Genomic DNA, 18,368 nt, shown 5'->3' on the forward strand with positions numbered 1-18,368 from the left:
TTTGTTCATTGAATGGAAATTATAAGTGGAGCCTTTTGGTAGAAAGATATGTCTACTTAAATGAAGTGCTTGCAACTTTTGACTCTTCATAAATAGTCACATGTTTTCCAAAGAGGTATCTCACATTCCATAAATAGGGAAGCCCCTTATAATCACTGATATAGCAATTAGAACTTTCATTCTTTACATAATCATATATAGAGTGCACTAAATATTAGAGAGTATCATTGAGTCCATATGAGAGAGTTTTCAACACAATCGTAGTTCATGGAGCCTTGCAATTTGGAGTGCTACTATTACAAGGACGTGGTTGTTGTATCTTGGAAGACATGCGCCGATCAACCATGAGCACGGTAGTGAGGCGTAAACTTGTCCTAAGGACATGACAAAGTGTTTAACACTTGCCTCAACCATATTTTCAGGTTTTTCTGATCCATTATATCATGTTCATTTAACATTGGTTACTCATGTGTATGTATTATTGCGATATATAATTGCATGAATTATTTCTTGATTTTCTATGTGATTTATTATAGCAATTAGACCCTAATTTTTCCAACATTGAATACTAAACTCTTAGGCCTCGGTGGGTAATCCATCTCGTACCTCCAAGTTGGCCACACAATTTTCGTTTCTTCTTTCAACATACCTTGAAAATAGTTGTTCATCCATTCCAATTCAATCCTTCATACCAAATAAGGCCTCAACAACTATACCAATAAGTTATCTTACCATTGAAACAACTAAAGATGTAAAAGGGAATGCTAGCTAACTACGCTACCTTCACCTTTGCTATACCTTTCTTTCTATTTTTTCGATTTTTCCTTCGCATTCACCTACGTTACTGTTAAATTTGAAGATGGTTTAGCCATTTGATTAAAAGTCGTTCACATTTGTTACAGGTCCCGGAGTTCCTAAATTCATCTTCTGCAGTACAAATGGCGTTTAGAGTTAGACTTGTCTTATTTCTCATCTTTAGCAAATTTATGATTTGACTAATGAATGTGATGGCCGTCAAACTTGTCTTGTTTCTTATGCTCTGGCATGCGCATAAATCAAGCTGAAATGTACGGACATATTATTAAACAATGCACCTTCATGGGTTCCACATAATCATTTGTCTTTATTTGTGGGAGGGATTCAAAGTGATGGTGTTGCCAAGAAGGTAGTTTGCATGTGAACACCGATATCAAATCTTTCGCACTTATTTTGTGCGTGTTTTCCATTATTAATTGGCGTATGTTGAATTTATAATAAAAATATTAAAAAGGATTGAGTTTATAAATATTTGTCAATCAATTGTAATTTGTAAAGATCATATAAAAAGATTGGACACAAAATGAAGGTAGGAAATTTGAACTCGCCAACACCCTCTTGAACGAGCATAAAAATTAATGATTCTAACATAAGATTTAAAACGTAAAACAAAGCTTTTAACTTATGTGGATTGGTGGTAAAACAAAAACTTATGTGGCTTGGCATTATTGATTTTTAGGTGAGGTGTCTAGTATCGATGATGATTGCAATGTTGAATATTATATACAATACTTATGTGTGAAGCTTTATCATAAAATGTTTTGATGTTGTTAGTCGTGTAATTACCCATTACATATTGTATTTTATGTTATTATGTTCTCAATATGATTTTACATTCTTCCACTCATAAGCGATTGAGTAATACATGTTCATTAATTAAGAAGCAACATTTTAGCAAATTTTCTTTTTAGTTTGGTATTGCTGTGCTTTGAAAAAAAATTGTTTCTGCTGTGCTGTAAGAATAAGCAGCTGTGAAATAAAGCAGCAGAGTGTTTGGTAAACTTTTTGTAAAAGTGCTTTTGAAAAGAAAAAAAAAACAGTATTATAGTGTTTGGTAAATTTTTATGTAAAACAGATATGAAAAAAAACCAATTTTTCAAAGCTGGGTTTTGCAGCTTCTTGTTTTTGCCTTTTTTTCACCCAAAATTGTGAAAAAAAAACTGAAACTGAATGTTTACCAAACACAAAAACAGCACCCAGCTTTTTTTTATACCAACTTTTTTCAGAATCACCTTAATACCAAACCAAACCTAAATATAAGGATGCAAAGGCCATGTATTCACCGTATAAGATCTTTTATACTTCATTGTTTCCTCTTTTTTTCCTTTAGTATATATGTCAATCATACCTTCTCGTTTTTATTACAGTAGAACGAGATTCTGCTAAAAAGATGTCTTATTAATTAAAACTCATTATTCATTTGAAACTCCGCTTAAATTTTTAACTTCAATGAAAAATTCGTAAGTCTTAATCTCATTTTACTAGAATATTATTTACTTATTAGGAGTGCTTAATTTGATGCAATCATCACACGGGTACCTGGACATGGAATCTCTCCCAAAAGTAAAGCTACAGCACAAAGAACAAAAGTCAGTGGTAACGTTGACTGTATGATACAATCCACAACACCGCAAGACAAACTGCAAACTTGCAAAGGGTTGAAACAAAAATGGATTCCCTTCCCTTCCATTCTAAATTAACTTTAATTGTTGATTAATGGCAGTATAAAACCAGTTCCATATCCCCTAATCCTCCATCACCCTTCTTCCTCACTCTATTGCTTAATTGTAATCAACTCTGGTAATTAATTCTGCTTCTGCTAATCCATGGCAAGCCACAGCTCTTCTTCTGAAAAGAAATCAGGTGAGAACTTCTGTTCTGTGTATTAATTTTGTGTTTTGGGGTTTTTCCATTTGTAAATTATCTGATCATGGTGATCCGTAAACATAATTGGTGCTTTGACTGTTGATGAACTTCTTGCTGCTGTTGTTGTGAAGATACATTGGAGGCTGGAGATGTCAATGATTTCAAAGTTCATGTGTTCAAATCATCATCCGAGGTGAGAACTCGAAACCCCCTTTTTTTTTATATCACAGGCTGCCATGGTTTATTTCAGCCATGTAAATTGTGAACCTTGTTAATTTCCTATAGCCTTGAATTCTTCAGTGTTCGCTGTTAGAAACACAAAGACTGGTCTAAATGTGTTATGCATACAATTATACAGGACAGTTGTTTTGTAACTTGGTTTCAAATTATCTTTAGTGTATGCGTGCGAGCACGAGTTGAGTTCGAAAGAACTGAGTTGAGAGCTTGAGAGATTCTTAGATAGTTGCATTCTAAGATCAATGGCTTGTTACTTAAGTATAAATTGATACAATTACGCCGTTTTCTTTTGTGAGATTGATGCTCATTGCTTAAATTTCCTTCTTATGGCCGAATCTAAACCTGTCATTCTACTCCATAAATATTCTGGTCGGAGGGGAAATTACCAAATGTCTAGCATTCCCTCACGCTTAGCGCCAATGAGTTTTTTATTTGATTTGAGAGAAAATAGAAGACTATGCCTGTCTAACTCCGAACTTTCTAATTTGATGGTGTTTTATCAACCAGTTGCTTGAAAAGCTGCATGACAAGTGGAGCCAAGTTGAAAAGAAACCATACGCAGCCATGTTCTCGAGCACTTATGGTGGAATTATTCTTGATCCAGCTTTGATGGTGATTCCAATTGACGATCACATGGTTCATCGAGGCCATGGTGTGTTTGACACAGCGGTTATCTTAAATGGGTAGGCATCTTTAGATTTTCCTCTTTGGTTCACCAGCTTTATAGCTTATATTTTGCAACACTTTTGTTGTAAGGTTTCATTCAAGTATACTATAGGCTTCGGAGTTTTGTTCTTTTGTCACATCCAATAAGGCATAGAGTTTGAGTTATTGATTTGAGTTCTGATTCCTGCAGATTCATCTATGAACTTGATGTCCACCTAAACCGCTTCCTAAGATCATCTTCAAAAGCGAAGATCTCCTCTCCTTTCCCTCAATCAACTCTTCGAACCATTCTTGTGCAACTGGCTGCAGTATCACAGATCAAGAAAGGAACTCTGAGATATTGGCTGAGTGCAGGTCCCGGAAACTTCTTGCTCTCTCCTACAGACCTGCCAACACCCGCTTTCTATGCAGTAGTAATTGACGAGGACTTTTCTCAGTGCAAAGAAGGGGTTAAAGTTATCACATCCACCATTCCCATGAAATCACCTGAGTTTGCAACAATGAAGAATGTGAACTACCTTCCAAATGTCCTTGCAAAATTGGAAGCCGAAGAGAAGGGAGCAAATGCTTCCATATGGGTTGATGAGGAAGGTTACATAGCAGAAGGTCCAAATGTGAATGTCGCTTTTATAACTCATGACAAGGAGCTTGTAGTGCCCTTCTTCGATAAGATCCTTAGTGGGTGCACCGTGCTAAGGATGCTTGAACTAGCACCGAAGTTGGTTGAGCAGGGGCGCCTTAAAGCTATAAGGACTGCAAATCTAACTGTGGAAGAAGCCAAAAACTCAGCTGAAATGATGTATGTAGGAAGCACACTTCCTGTTTTGCCAATTATCGCGTGGGATGAACAACCTATTGGAGATGGTAACGAACGACGTGCTCTTAAACTTTTTATCAACTTTAAATGAATGTAGGGCTTTCATACTGAGGCTCCCTACTTTTTTTGTGTCGTAAAATCAGTTGCCACCCTGCTTTTCCGATGCAGCAATATTTATATTCTTACAATGGATTGCTGATTTGTTGTAACTTTTGTGTAACAGGAAAGGTGGGAGAATTGACAATGGCACTCTCAGATCTTGTTTGGGAGGATATGAATGCAGGCCCGGTTGGTACGCAGAGGACTGCTGTTCCTTATACCGAGTAATCAGATCAGGATGCAGAAGGAAGGCGTGTTCTCGCATCGAAGCTGCCTCTTTGATCATTACCCCTGGTGTTGCAAATGCTTTGTCCATGCTCCATCTTTGGTTTCTTTGTGTGTGAAGATGGAGAGAAAATGATTGAATAAAATACTTCAGAAACTTTTCTTTGAATGAAAATCTTTTAGCAGAAGATATATTGGAAAATATGGGAAACCACATTGCAGTAATTTTAACTCCTTTACCTCACGATCAACTTGAAACTATGAACTGCATCGATTGTAGCTAAGGATGGGCAACGGTTATGGCGGACAGATAACTGTGGTTATTTACCCATAACCGTTTATGTTCATACATGAATAACCGTTTACCCGTTGGGTAATTGCATAAGTGGTTATACTCATACCCATAACCGTTTATAAACGGTTAACCATACTCATAACCGTGTACCCATTTAACAATAACCGTTTACCAATTTACCTATTTTTGAACCCATTTATCCATTTTTTTACCCATTTACCCCTTTTTCACCCTCTACATGTTTTTTTTTTTAACATCTTGAAAATTACAAAAGTAAAATATATCATAATTTTCGTTTTCTGACAATTAAACACCGTTATAGTCTCTGTCTTTGAAAGATAATTTGGATAGGATGCGAGAAATCAGAAGAGGGTGACAGAAGCAAGAGAGGGCAGAGTTGCTTGGAAGAGCTGTATTAAACCCGAAATACCTTTTAAAATTTTGTTTACTGCTTCAATGTGTGTGTGTGTGTATAAAATATATAGAGTTTACTGCTTCAATATCATGTATGCCTTCTAATTTTATATATGCCTATGTTATTATATTATATATATATATATATATTATATATATATCTATATATATATCTATAATAATATTCTGTCGGTTCAGGATCAACGAACATTTTTAAAGATGTGGCCGAATCGCAAGCCGAAACTTTCAGGTTCGGAGATGAGAGAGATGGCAGCAAGGAGGGAGAGATGAGTGGAGAACAAGCATTTGAGACTTTAAGTTTGGCGAAGAGATTGAAAATTTAGGGTTTTTAATTTTAATTTTTTTTTTTGTAATTTTACATATATTAAATTAAATTAGGGATTTGAGACTTTAAGTTTGGCGAGGTAATAACCATAACCAATGAATACCTGTTATAACCATGGGTAATACCTATAACCGTTCATTTAAATTTCACAGATAAACGGTTATAGCCCTAACCGTTTGTTCGTCTAAACGGTTACCCATAACCATAATCATGAACTTTAAATGAACAGATAATCGCGATTACCCAAACCCATGGGCATTTTGCCCATCTCTAATTGTAGCTTCATTTCGTGCAGTAGTTAGCGTGAGATGCTTAACTCAACACACTTAAACTCTTCGAAAAGATGTGTCAAAGCGTACTTTTTGCTTTCAGATTGCATGACTATGGAATAATTCTAAACGCGAAAACCCTTTTCGAAAAGGATATTCTTGTTCCTTAACAATTGAAGAACAGCTCGAAATCCTACTGCCAAAAATGGTTAGAAGCAGCTCCAAATGCCAATTGCCAAGGCATGTCTGGTGTATCAGTATGATTCTGACAGTGCAAAAACATTTCCTTCAAGGCTTAAAAGTTTCAACTCCTCCAACATATAGATCTGCCGATGAACAACATCAATCTAATTAAACAGAAACTTGCCCCCTTCGATGCAACCTCAGTGTTTACGCACTTTCTACGAGACAGAAACTTGCCCCCTTCGATGCAACCTCAGTGTTTACGCACTTTCTACGAGTCGGACTGCGTAAACAAAATTTCGCGGGCAGGCATTCATTCTAAAGTAATTAATTAACGTTCATATGCACATTCATATTTCTTTTGATTTGATGGTGGAATGTCGATGCGCCAAAAATAAAGAAAAAAAATTGCTTCTGCTTACAGCCATGAGCCAAAACATGGAAGACTTATCACGATAAATAAAATCGCACCAGAACACGTTCATTAATACGTTAATAGGGTTTACAAAGAAACAAATATACATCTAACCCTTATTACATATCTAGAATAAATCAATCGCTTCATTAATACATTTCTAGGCTTTACAATGAAACAAATATACATCCGTATTTGCAGCATCATGACCAATCCTCCAAATCAAATACAAAATTTTTTTTTCTATTGTGACAGATAGTGAGCACATAAAGTTATTGTCAAAAAGATCTTAATCATATCTCTTTGAATCATCATTTCAATATCACTTTTTGTTTTACCAATCAATCGTCCTTGCAAAATCTACCAAGACATTGAAGGTGTGAATATTTAAAAAAATATTTTTACTCATCATACCGTTCAATAATCTTGTAGCTTCTTTCCCCTCCCTTAATTTTGCTCACATATCGACTTTCTCGAGAAATATGTAAAAAACAGCTATAGTTACTCATTGCAGAACAACTCCCAGCTCTTTTCTACGTTCTCGACAAGAAAATAGAACTTTACCGATGCCACTAACTCCCAATATTGAAATCCCAAACTTACATACCATGTCCTCGGAAATCTTCCATGAATCTGCAACTTCTGCGTCGTCCTCCAAACCAGTGACTTGCAGTGATTGATGACCCGGGGAAAAATACTCTGGCCAAGGATGTACCATCTCGTCCCCCGCAGATGCCTTCAAAGAAACATAAACACCGGCAGATAAACTGAGAAAGAGAGAAAGATTTCTTCAAGTTTGCAACGTCAGATCTAAATCTTGGATGCAAGAGATAAGGTTTCAGGGCATCGAAGGGGCACCCTTCTTTCGAATTTATATAATTGTGTGGCCACTTCGTTGTTTGGTCGGCTGCCAGCTAGGGTTTATACTTTCCTTTAATTGGGCTTTATTTGGGGAAGTCCAATCCACACACATGATAGTGATGGCATTTGCAGCCCGTCCTTTATGACTTTTTACCCGACAAACGACAGCAACCTCCACGCCTCACGCCAGACGTAACGGCCCCATTTAACAAATCTAATATCGTGCGATTAAAAAACGTACGCACAACGGCAAGTCTACAAAATAATATTATTCATTAGTTGACGTGAAAAATGCTAAGGAGATTTTTTATGAATTTTTTGTTATTTTATTTTTTTAACATAATTCTCGTATCAACATTATAATACATTGTACAAAAACGATAATATAACAAAGAGTCTCACTTTTGACGGAATTTCCCTAACATTTCTTTAGTGCACTTATCAAAAACGATGTATGCACGTGATTACTGTTTTGTTTAATTTCACAATGTTCAAAAATGCTACTGGTTGATTTATGAAACTGTGCGTGAAATTTCAGTGCCTTACAGTTGTTCATTAGACCAACTTTAGGAGGGAGACTCAAACCCAATATTTGGGTTTAAACTTGCAATTCAATAGGGAGACATAAATTCAAAAAAATTGGTTTTGAAATTCAAATTCGGCTAACCTAAAGTTTTGGGGGCTCCACATTTTTTCAAAAGCAACGCTGCTAATGAATTATATTGGTCAACAGCTGGGCCCCAATTAGCAAGGGGCGTAGATACAAACCGTTTACATTTTAGGGGTCTCAATGGTCTTTCGATTTTTGGCCGTTGAGGATCAAAGGTCCAAATTAAGTTCATTTTTGGCAATTTAAGGATTTTGATCCAACGGTAAAAAATAAATTAGTTGAGTGGTTGGTTAGAACTTGGTGTGAATTGTTCGGTTTAGAAAATTTTGTTGGATTTAATTTTTTTTTTTTAGGTTAAAATATTCTAAAATTAAATTAAGATAACATAACTCAAAGTTACAAAAAAAAAAAAAAAATAGGGTTAAAACCAATCCACAACAACTAATAGACTTTACGTCCTGAAATTTAGGTCATGCGGTATCGGTGACATTCACGATTCATAAAACTAAATTCTGCCTTTGGTAGACCTAAATATTTGGGTTTGGGTCCAAGGGTTGGAGTTGATCTTAGTGATAAACGTTATAAATTTCGACATAATCGTGTTGAGAGTGTAAATCTTATATCGAATAATTAAGGAATCTTATATGTATTTATAAAAAAGTTTAGTTATACTTTATATTGTCATTTAATTTTACTATCAACTTTCATGATATTAGGTTAGGTTAACCTAGGTGTTGCCCAGTAGCCCATTCTCTTCACTTCCCAATTCTACATTAACAGAAGTTCTTCTGTCCCAAAAAAAAAAAAAAAAAAAAAGGTTCTATGTTCGAATACCTCTCCTTGTTGATAGTAAAATCAAATCATCTTTCTGATTTTTTCTACTCAAAACTACACTAAGGAGACGAAGAAAGATTTATACCCTAAACACAATAAGTTGAAGAAAATTGCCCTAACCATCTGAACAAACCACAACTTGCAAACCAAAACATCTTCTTGTAACACACAGAATTTAAATTCATAAATGTAGACTTGGAGTTGGGGCCTCGGGGGTGTGGGTCAACTTTCTTGATGATAAGGACTCCTTGGGCTCCAATAAAAGTTAAAAAAAAAAAAGAGGATACCCCTTGGACTCTAAATTGGTTGCAATATTGGGCTTCAAATTAGGCCCAAATACTAAACAAGCCTAAAGGTGAGCGGTAGCGGAAGAGTCACAAACCCCACGAACTGAGACTCACTAGTCACAACAACTAGCGAGTCATGAGTTTTTTTTTTTTTTTTTTTTTTTAACAAAACAATAGACTTAATCTCTTAAAGATTTAATAATAATATGATTTAAATTCGTTTTTATTAAAAATCAAATTTAAACTTTTTTATTTAAAATTAAAAAAAATATTATTGGATCGTAACATTAAGAACGAGTCACAAGTTAAATGGTAGAAAACGAAACGTCACAAAGTCTTTATGTTTATTTTTTTATTTTCTTTTATGGTCAAGTAAGAAAGTCAATAGCAGAAATAAAAGCACACCAAAACGCCAAGCAGAGAAGAGAGCGAGAGTCGCACAGAGAGATCAAAACACATACAAATCCATTTCCCTGGACTTTCGATTTTAGGGTTAGGTTTAGGGTTTTTGGACTTGAAAGCCATGTCGACGTCCACCAAAACGGCACCGTCTCAGACACCCCAGCAGAGCAATGCCAAGCCTGGTCTCAGGAAGCCCGTGTTCACCAAGGTCGAGTTGCTCAAGCCGGAGACCAGCGGCCACACGCTCGTCGCCAAGGTCCTGAGCTCGAACCCTGTGCTGCAGAAGGGCCGATCGGTGTCGCAGCACCTTCGCCAGACTCGAATCTCTGAGTGCTTGATTGGGGACGAGACTGGAACCATTCTCTTCACTGCCAGGAACGATCAAGGTATTGGGGCTTTTTCTTACTGTTTGTTTGGGAAAGTTGATTTATGTGTTTTGTTTGTCTGGGTTGTGAGAAATTGACTTTATTTGTCTGATTGGTTTGATTCATTTGTGTGTTGTTGTGTGTACATATTTTTTTGGGTATGTTTATGTTTACTGATTTATTTGTTTCTGTATTGGTTGCTGGAAAAATGGATAGGGTGCCAGAAAGAAAGGGTGCATTAGGATTAATGGCTTTTGATGGTCAGAGTTACGGAAGAAAAGAGAAACTCAAATGAATTAGAGAAAATGGTTTTAGACATTAAGTAGGCTATGCACATTGTATGCGGCTTCATTTCGTTGTAAAAAATTTCAGATGAACCTAATTGTTAATCTTGGGTGCAAAAAATTGCAACAATTATCTATGCTAGTTATAGAAATCTACTTATTAGTTATTGCTTTTTTTAACATCTTTCGAAATTATTGAAGAAAAGTTAAGAGTTGTGCATTGTTTATTCTTTTTGCCGGTATTTGGTGATGTTTTAACAGGTTTGAATGAAGTGAGATGCTTTATGCATTGTTAAGTTTTAGGATTCATACAGCGACCCCGCTTAGTGGGATAAGGTTTTTGTCTGCATTGTTAAGTTTTATGCTGGCATTGTTTGGCAAAAGAAGGTGAAATTGATTATGGTTTGTATTTTTTTATTTCTGGAGTGGCACCAAGCAGGTGCTTCCTCACGGAATACCTTCAAGTGCTTTTCTAGGAAACACTTAATTTTTGATCAAAAATTTTAATTGACCCACAATGAAAGTGCTTAGAAGAGAAGCATTTCCAAGCAGGCCCTTAGTTTGCTTTTGTTTCTAGAATATCTGTTGACAGTGGTGCTTTAAAAAATTTAAACTATGTAAAGAAATCTAAATAAATAAAATAGATTTATGCTCAATAATTTGGTGGACTTGATATGGGTAAGGTAGAACAAACAGGGTGTTGAAATCATAAAGGAAGAGAATATTAAGAATAGGCGCATTGACGTGTTTCTTTAAATGTTTGGCGAAATGAAGTTTGGAGATTAGGTGCTCTTCTTATGTTATTTTGTTGATTCTACATATCGTGCAAAGCATATGAAACCAAGAATATTGTCTTGTGATTAATGTTTTTGAATTTGATGAGATTGTGTCTCGTTTAAGTACTGTGAAAAGTATAATGGAATGATTTCTACAGAGACCTTATTTATTGGGACGGGACCTTTGTGGAATCTTCTTTTGAAATGATGGAGATTTGATGTTCTGGATTTTAGTAGTTGAGTTTGTTCAACTTAGAAATATAGTTTAGGAAATTAGGCTTAAGAGATGAGCAATTCTTGCACTTCACATAGATCCTTCATCAGTTAGAGACAGGCATCTTGTTATCTTGATGTAAGGTACCCTTATTGTAAAGTTTGTTGATACTTTGATCAATCTACCTTATGTTTACTTGAACTAATATATTAATCTAATTAATTTTGCACATTGTGTAGAAAAATGTAATGGAAATAAATTTCACTGTATCGCAACTTTTCTTTTGTATATGATGCGAACATGTATAAGTTGGAGTTTCGTTTACTGTAAAATTCTATGAAGGTTATCATACAACTGAGCGCAGTTTCGCTGTTTCTTAATAAATGTGTTTTGCTGAAATGATTATTCCCGTTTAGTGTATCTTGTTTTACCTTGTTGTTTGCCCAGTTGACTTGATGAAGCTTGGTGCAACTGTAATTCTCCGCAATGCAAGGATTGACATGTTCAAGGGATCGATGAGGCTAGCAGTTGATAAATGGGGACGTATTGAGGTCACTGAACCTGCAAACTTTGTAGTCAAGGAGGATAACAATCTCTCTTTAGTGGAATATGAGCTGGTGAATGTTCAGGAGGAAGGAGGGGCGCCGCTTGGCAATTAGTATATTGTGAGTGAAGAATCAAAATTCATAAAGCGTCGATGGTTGGTTTTGGTTTTATTTCCATAGTAATCTGCTGTTGGTGCTACTTGCTTATATCGTATTGATGGAAGTTTAGTTTGGGAATGGCTCGAAGATGTTTTTCGTGAAAAAAAGACTTGGTGACGCTTTAATATAATATTATTATCATGACCTGACCCTAGGGTTTTGTTAGATGTGGCAGGAACAGCTTTTGTTTTTATGAAAGATGAAAATGTAAGAAAATGTTCATCACCAAGCAAGTGTTTCAATGATTTCTTCTCATCTTTTTAGCATCCCCATCAGTTCCTTGCTTATATGTTGCACCTTCTTTTTCGTTTTTAAATGCATGCATTCAATTCTTTAGCACTACGAAACTGATGGTTTTTCTGGGATCCAATCCAATCGAACCAAAACCAATTTTATTTTTCTTGGTATTCAGCTGATTAGAGTGGATCTGTGACTTCTGGAACTGACATAACTGGATCGGATGATGAACATATTTGCTTGTTGAATTCAATCCAATTTAATTGTTTCAAGCATACTTCCTCTTTAGACATTTGAAATTGGAGAAATTTTGCAGGGTAGCCGAAATACAACCCGGTACTTCATGAGAAACATTGAAAGCTATACTTTCCGCTTGAATTATGATACTTGGTGGCGTATATTCTGGTTGATGGGAAAGTCTCTTGAAATTGAACAAGTTATGAACAATTTAATATTAGTTGGTCTTGACAGAGTCATTGGCCTTCACAAAGCCACCCGGAATAGCATTTGCAAGAACCCTAACAAAACACCAGGCTTGCCATTTCAGCTGGAAAGATTTAGAACTCATGTTCCGAGACACTAGCTAAATGCAAAGTTAAAATAGTTTGATAAATAGTTCCTAGGTAAATTTGAGGAAAGAACTAGGCGGCGGCTTCAATGCTATGTAGTATCAGGAGTTACCGTCAAGTTTGATTTTCGCAATTATTTAAATATTTTATTTCCAATTCATTAATTTGTAAACAATGAATTTCATTTTCACTTTTCATACCACTCATTGCTAGGTGGTACACTAGCTAGAGATTTTTCATTGAAATTTTAAGTTTCAAGAAAGGATAATGCTAGGGTGATCATCTATTTAAATCATATTACGTGGTTATTGATGATTGAATTATTGCTTAAGTATTGATTAACCTACTTATTTTTTAATTGTGACACATCACATAATTGACAAATTCAGTCGAAAAATTGGTTTACTTAGATTAAATTAAAATCAGAGTGATACTTGGTGCAATTTTGAGCGTCGATCACACAAATAAGATTTAAAAAGTTGTGAGTAATGCACGCAGGTGGCCAGGCCCTCTTGTAGCCTCCACATTGATAAAACTGGAAGACCTCTGTTTGTGCCGAAATGATCAAAGGTCATAAGAAGACTTGGAACTAGTCCCAAAGAGAGACCAGACAATAATGCTAAAACTCCAGGCCCAAAGGGTCTTCGAGGTTACCGAAGAAGGTCCGATCACTCGAAGGCCCAAGCGTGCGAGGAGAAGAGCTGATTGACCCACTCCGCGCGACCAACACTTCTGTCATTCTCCTTTCTCTCTCTCCCTCTTTCGTTTTATCTCTCTCCTATGACAGCCCCTATTTGAACTGGAGTAATGTTATAGAGACTAAATTTATAAACTAAATTTTGTAAACTAAATGATATGGATGTTGATGATTGGATTATTTAGTGTTGATAAATGTATTCATTTCTTATTGGTGACACATCATTTAGTTTGCAAATTTCGTCTCCCAAACATTACTGACACGGTTGGCCTCCAGCTCGGTAAAATTGGCTTAAGGAAATGTATTTCAAGATTTGTAAAGTGACGTGATTTTATGCTATTAGCCAGGTAATTATATTATCAGATAGAAAATGTGGTCGTTAAATCAAGTAAGGACCACAAGTACTATCAATTGTTGCTGTTAAACCCTTTTTTATACATACGTACTCTTAAAAATAAATAAATAATAATAATAATATAATGTCTGCAGCATCCTTACTAAATCCAATCCATAATCATTTGTATACATATCCTAATTTTACCCTACACAACCAACCACACACCACTATGTTTTCTAAGTTTTAACTCCTCTCCTTCCCTCCCAGTCTATATATTCTTTCTGACAAATCAAATGCCCTCTATATAGACCCAGCAGTTTCTGACACGATATGAAAATAACGGGTTTCGGATCAACACGATAACTAATTGGATCATTATCGGGTGAGCCGTTAAGAACCCATTAATAACAAGTTCTTAACGGTTATACACGTGGGTAACCCGTTTCAACCTGTTAAGAAAAAAATTATTTTGATAATTTTAAAGTTTAACTACTACAAGATTTATTATAAAATACAATAGCCATATTAATATAGACAATATATTCTATATTAAATATATAGTTTTGTATTATTATTCTATATAAGTTTAAAAAAAATTAGTCATTATTTATTTTTATTATGAGAGTTCCTTATTATCATTACTAGGATAAATTTTACTTAACATGTTGTTGTCCAAAATTAAAATAAATTAGTATAGTATTTGTATAGGCAAGAACTAAGAAGACATACATACAAGTATGGAAAATGTAAAAGAATATATAAACACTCGTGATTCATCATTATTCCTCCACGAGTAGATAATGGTTACGCTTATATTATCGTTTAGATTTTTAAAATCCTCCAAACCCTCATGAATAATGTTCTTTATTTGAGGGCAAAATTAATAAAATTAATAATAATTATTGTAGAAGTGTAAAAAATGTCAAAAAACAAAAAAAAAAAAAAAAAAAACAAATCACTCATAGTGAAAAGCTTTACAACTTTCATGAAGGAGTCAGCTACGAAATCCAACACTATAATCCATAAACCTTAAATTTATATTTAACCGTCAATTGTCATTTACGCTTTATTCTTCTTACTGAATTTCATTTTTTAAATTTTCATTTTTGAAAACATGATCATCTGGTGGATGTAAGAAGATAAACGGTTCAGATCTTTGATATCACGTTTTAATATTTACGGTTAATTGAAATATGAGTTGATGTCATATAGTTTGTAGAAACTTTATAAACATCAAGCAATATTTTCACTAACCGTAAAACTCTGAACATCATATCAACGATCCAAACCGTTCATCTTCCTGCATCTTCTAATAGATCATGTTTTCAAAAAAGAAAATCCGAAAAAAAAAAAAAAATTGATGAGAAAAATGAAGCGTAAATGTAAACAACAATCAACTGTTAAAATTTGATCTATGATTTATATGATTATAATGGCGAATTTCAAAGTTAAGCTCTTCACAAAAGTTGTAAAGTTTGTCATTATGAGCGTTTATATATGTTTTCTACATTTTTTACACTTCTACATTAATTAAAAAACTATTAAAGACTTTACTTAAATAACAGCCGTAAGATAAATGAGAGTAAATGTCTGTTGGATTCTATTTCACTTAGATTAGAACTTTTTTGGACGAAAAAACCCTTCTCTATTCCATTATTTTCCAATTTTACAATTTCAAAAAAAGCCCTAATCCCGTTTCTCTCTCCCCACTCCCGTACCCTCTCTCCCCATCCATCCCTCGTGCAGTGGACGAAATCATCCTTGTCATCTCTGGTCGTCTCTACATATCTGCATCTCCATTATCCAAATTCCATTCCAGGTTCGATTTTGCCTCTTAATTTGGCTATTTACTTGGATGAAAAATATGTAAGACTTTGGCTATTTCCTGAATAAGTTTCGTTACTGCTTTTTCATTTTAAGTTCTGTTACTACTTTAATCGATCTCTGCAAGAACAAAGTTTTACTGTACTTTGAATTGCCTGATGATGTTGATTTAGATTCATTGTGGGGAGGGAATTTAGAGGTTAAAAAGGATGAGGATATGGATTTTGGGAAGCCTAGAATGGGGATGCGTATTTATATATCTTGTCGAATTGGAAAGAAAGAAAGAGGTCTAGAGAGAGTTCGATCAGAGAGAGGATACGAAAAGGAAGATCAGGGTTAGTGAAGAACATGTGGGTTTATGATTCCAAATCCTGTTGACCTGCAGCTTGTAAGGCTATGGTATTTTGTAATGTTCTAATGCTTTTTTTATGAGAAGTATTATTGGCACTCCAAAAATTTCATTCTACACTTCTCACAAGAGTATTTTTTTATTCCTAATATATAAAGTTTGAAGTATAGAATGAGATTTTTGGAGTGCTAATAACAATTCTCTTTTTTATTATGCTCTTATTTTGGGTATGTAAATATATACTTAAAAGAAAATTGTGTTTTTATGTTTTGGATGTGACAATATGGTATGTATATACTTATTTAGTATTATGTTTTTCATTTGATTATTATTGGTTTAAAATATATTTTCTTAACGGGTAACGGGTCGGGTCATATTACTTGTTAATATTATTGGATCGATTTTGGGTCGGGTCATTTTATCCGTTTATTTTAACGGGTGTTACACGACGCGACTCGTTAAGATATCGGTTATGACACGAAAACGACACGAACATGGAAAATACGACACGAGTGCCAGGTCTACCCTCCATATATGATAGAGAACGACTGTAGGCCGGCATTAGGACATCGCAACAGTGATGTTTCATGTCAATACAATAAAATGATCTATAAATTTTTGTTTGCATGTCCTCCTTTCATTGATACAAAATATCATTATAATGTACACATATCATGCGTTTCCATATATGGCTCACCCTGGCTCGATTTGTGCATGTCGTTCAAATCAATGGTTTAGCCAATAACAGACCACCAAGGCACTAACCCCAAAACAAAAATGCCAAAAAGAAAAAGAAAAATATAGAAATCAAAGGTCGCTGCTGGTGGCCGGGTGGGTTGCGGTGGTGGGTCAAAACAGTGTCGTGGTGTGACGGCTTGGCAAAGTTCATGCATGCACACAGACTCGGATAATAAAACATTGAATGAGCAACGTAAGTCGTAGTACAATAAATGTTTCCACTGAAAACCCTAATGTTTGGTGCATCGTAAAAGGACCGGGGATAAAGTTCCAACCACCAAAAACCATAAAATATAAGAGATGTGGGGAAGTGTTTGTTACCCTTCAAACGACAGAATCACACTGATAAAACGTATACAATAGGAACCATTTGGTGTACGATTTATTTATGATTATTTGGCTGAATTATTCATTTAATTTGGTCTAAATGTGAATTTACTCATCTAATTTTTGGTGTACATTGTCAAACTTCCTGTTAGTTGACCATATACCGATAATTGGTAGTCATGCATGTTCCTAGAGTTTAATGGAAGCATGATCACTACAAAAAAATTCCAAGCATTATGTCATAATCTGTGACTATATATTGAGCTTCTTTGTTAATTGTCAATTAGGGTTAAGTTAATTGCTAAAACCTTTGAAATGACGCAGCTGGATTATATCCAATAGATTGTAAATGGGATAGGACTGGAATTCATAAGCCACTATAATGATTTGTGCTAACTTGAGTTTTCTTACTTATTATCAATTGGTTTTGAGTGGGATATTCTAACGGATTGATCTATGATGCTCTTAAAATACTTAATACAATAATTTGTGTTTGCCTGAGTTTTCCTACCTGTTATCAATTGGTTTTGAGTGAGTATTCTAAATTTGAATGGATTACTCTATTGTACAATTAAAAAAAGGGCGTGTACCTGTAAACCATTAATTTGAATGATGATTTAGTAATGCAATCGTATCCATTCAAAAAAAATCTAATTTGACAGTGTAATCAGAAATTTGGACATAAACACCAACTTTATCATAATAATGTTTCGTGTTATCTTTAAAAATAAAACTGGAAATTGTTACTAACACAACAAATTACACGTGAAGAACAAGAGAAATACATATGATAAAGTTTTTAGAATACTAATAATATCTCCCCAAGTAATCTCATCTTTATAAAATTATATAGATAACCTCACGTTAACTTACTTGAAGGCTGAGAGGGACATTACGAGTGGATAATGTACCTACACAGGTTTGTCGCGATAACTTCTCAAAATGTTGAGGCAAAGTAACAAAGATAGAGATGCAAGCAGAAACTGAGAGGGACGTTACGAGTGGATGATGTACGTATACAGGTTTGTTGCGATAACTTCTTCAAAATGTTGAGGCAAAGTAACAAAGATAGAGATGCAAGCAGAATTCTTCAATCAATCATATCACATCCCATATATGGTGGCATAAGGGCCAATCCTAAGTGACCCTACTTATAGAATATAGTGCAATCAAAGGATAATAATTTACTAAACATACATGCATGTTGGTCAAAATTGCTGCTTGCAATCCAGTTGCATGGTCTCGACATTTTCAGATAGCCACTATAGATGAAGACGTATCCATCAAACTATCTCACGCTCTGGC

The 18,368-nt window shown here is 34.8% G+C and overlaps 2 protein-coding genes across 2 annotated transcripts; both read left to right on the forward strand.

Moving 5' to 3' along the window:
* Positions 1-2,336: 2,336 nt before the first annotated feature.
* LOC103932682 (D-amino-acid transaminase, chloroplastic) lies at positions 2,337-4,914 on the forward strand. Its single transcript, XM_009342327.3, has 5 exons — positions 2,337-2,679; positions 2,814-2,875; positions 3,427-3,602; positions 3,776-4,449; positions 4,626-4,914. Exons 1-5 carry the CDS (start codon positions 2,643-2,645, stop codon positions 4,727-4,729), a joined length of 1,053 nt encoding a protein of 350 aa, XP_009340602.2. The 5' UTR covers positions 2,337-2,642; the 3' UTR covers positions 4,730-4,914.
* A 4,785-nt stretch (positions 4,915-9,699) lies between these two features.
* LOC103932674 (uncharacterized protein At4g28440) lies at positions 9,700-12,240 on the forward strand. Its single transcript, XM_009342319.3, has 2 exons — positions 9,700-10,028; positions 11,729-12,240. Exons 1-2 carry the CDS (start codon positions 9,764-9,766, stop codon positions 11,938-11,940), a joined length of 477 nt encoding a protein of 158 aa, XP_009340594.2. The 5' UTR covers positions 9,700-9,763; the 3' UTR covers positions 11,941-12,240.
* The last annotated feature ends 6,128 nt before the right edge of the window (positions 12,241-18,368 follow it).

This window comes from the organism of the source record quoted next, unplaced genomic scaffold (genome assembly GCF_019419815.1).
Source record: "Pyrus x bretschneideri cultivar Hongxiangsu unplaced genomic scaffold, Pyrus_bretschneideri_v1 Contig25, whole genome shotgun sequence".
NCBI classification, from domain to species: domain Eukaryota; kingdom Viridiplantae; phylum Streptophyta; class Magnoliopsida; order Rosales; family Rosaceae; genus Pyrus; species Pyrus x bretschneideri.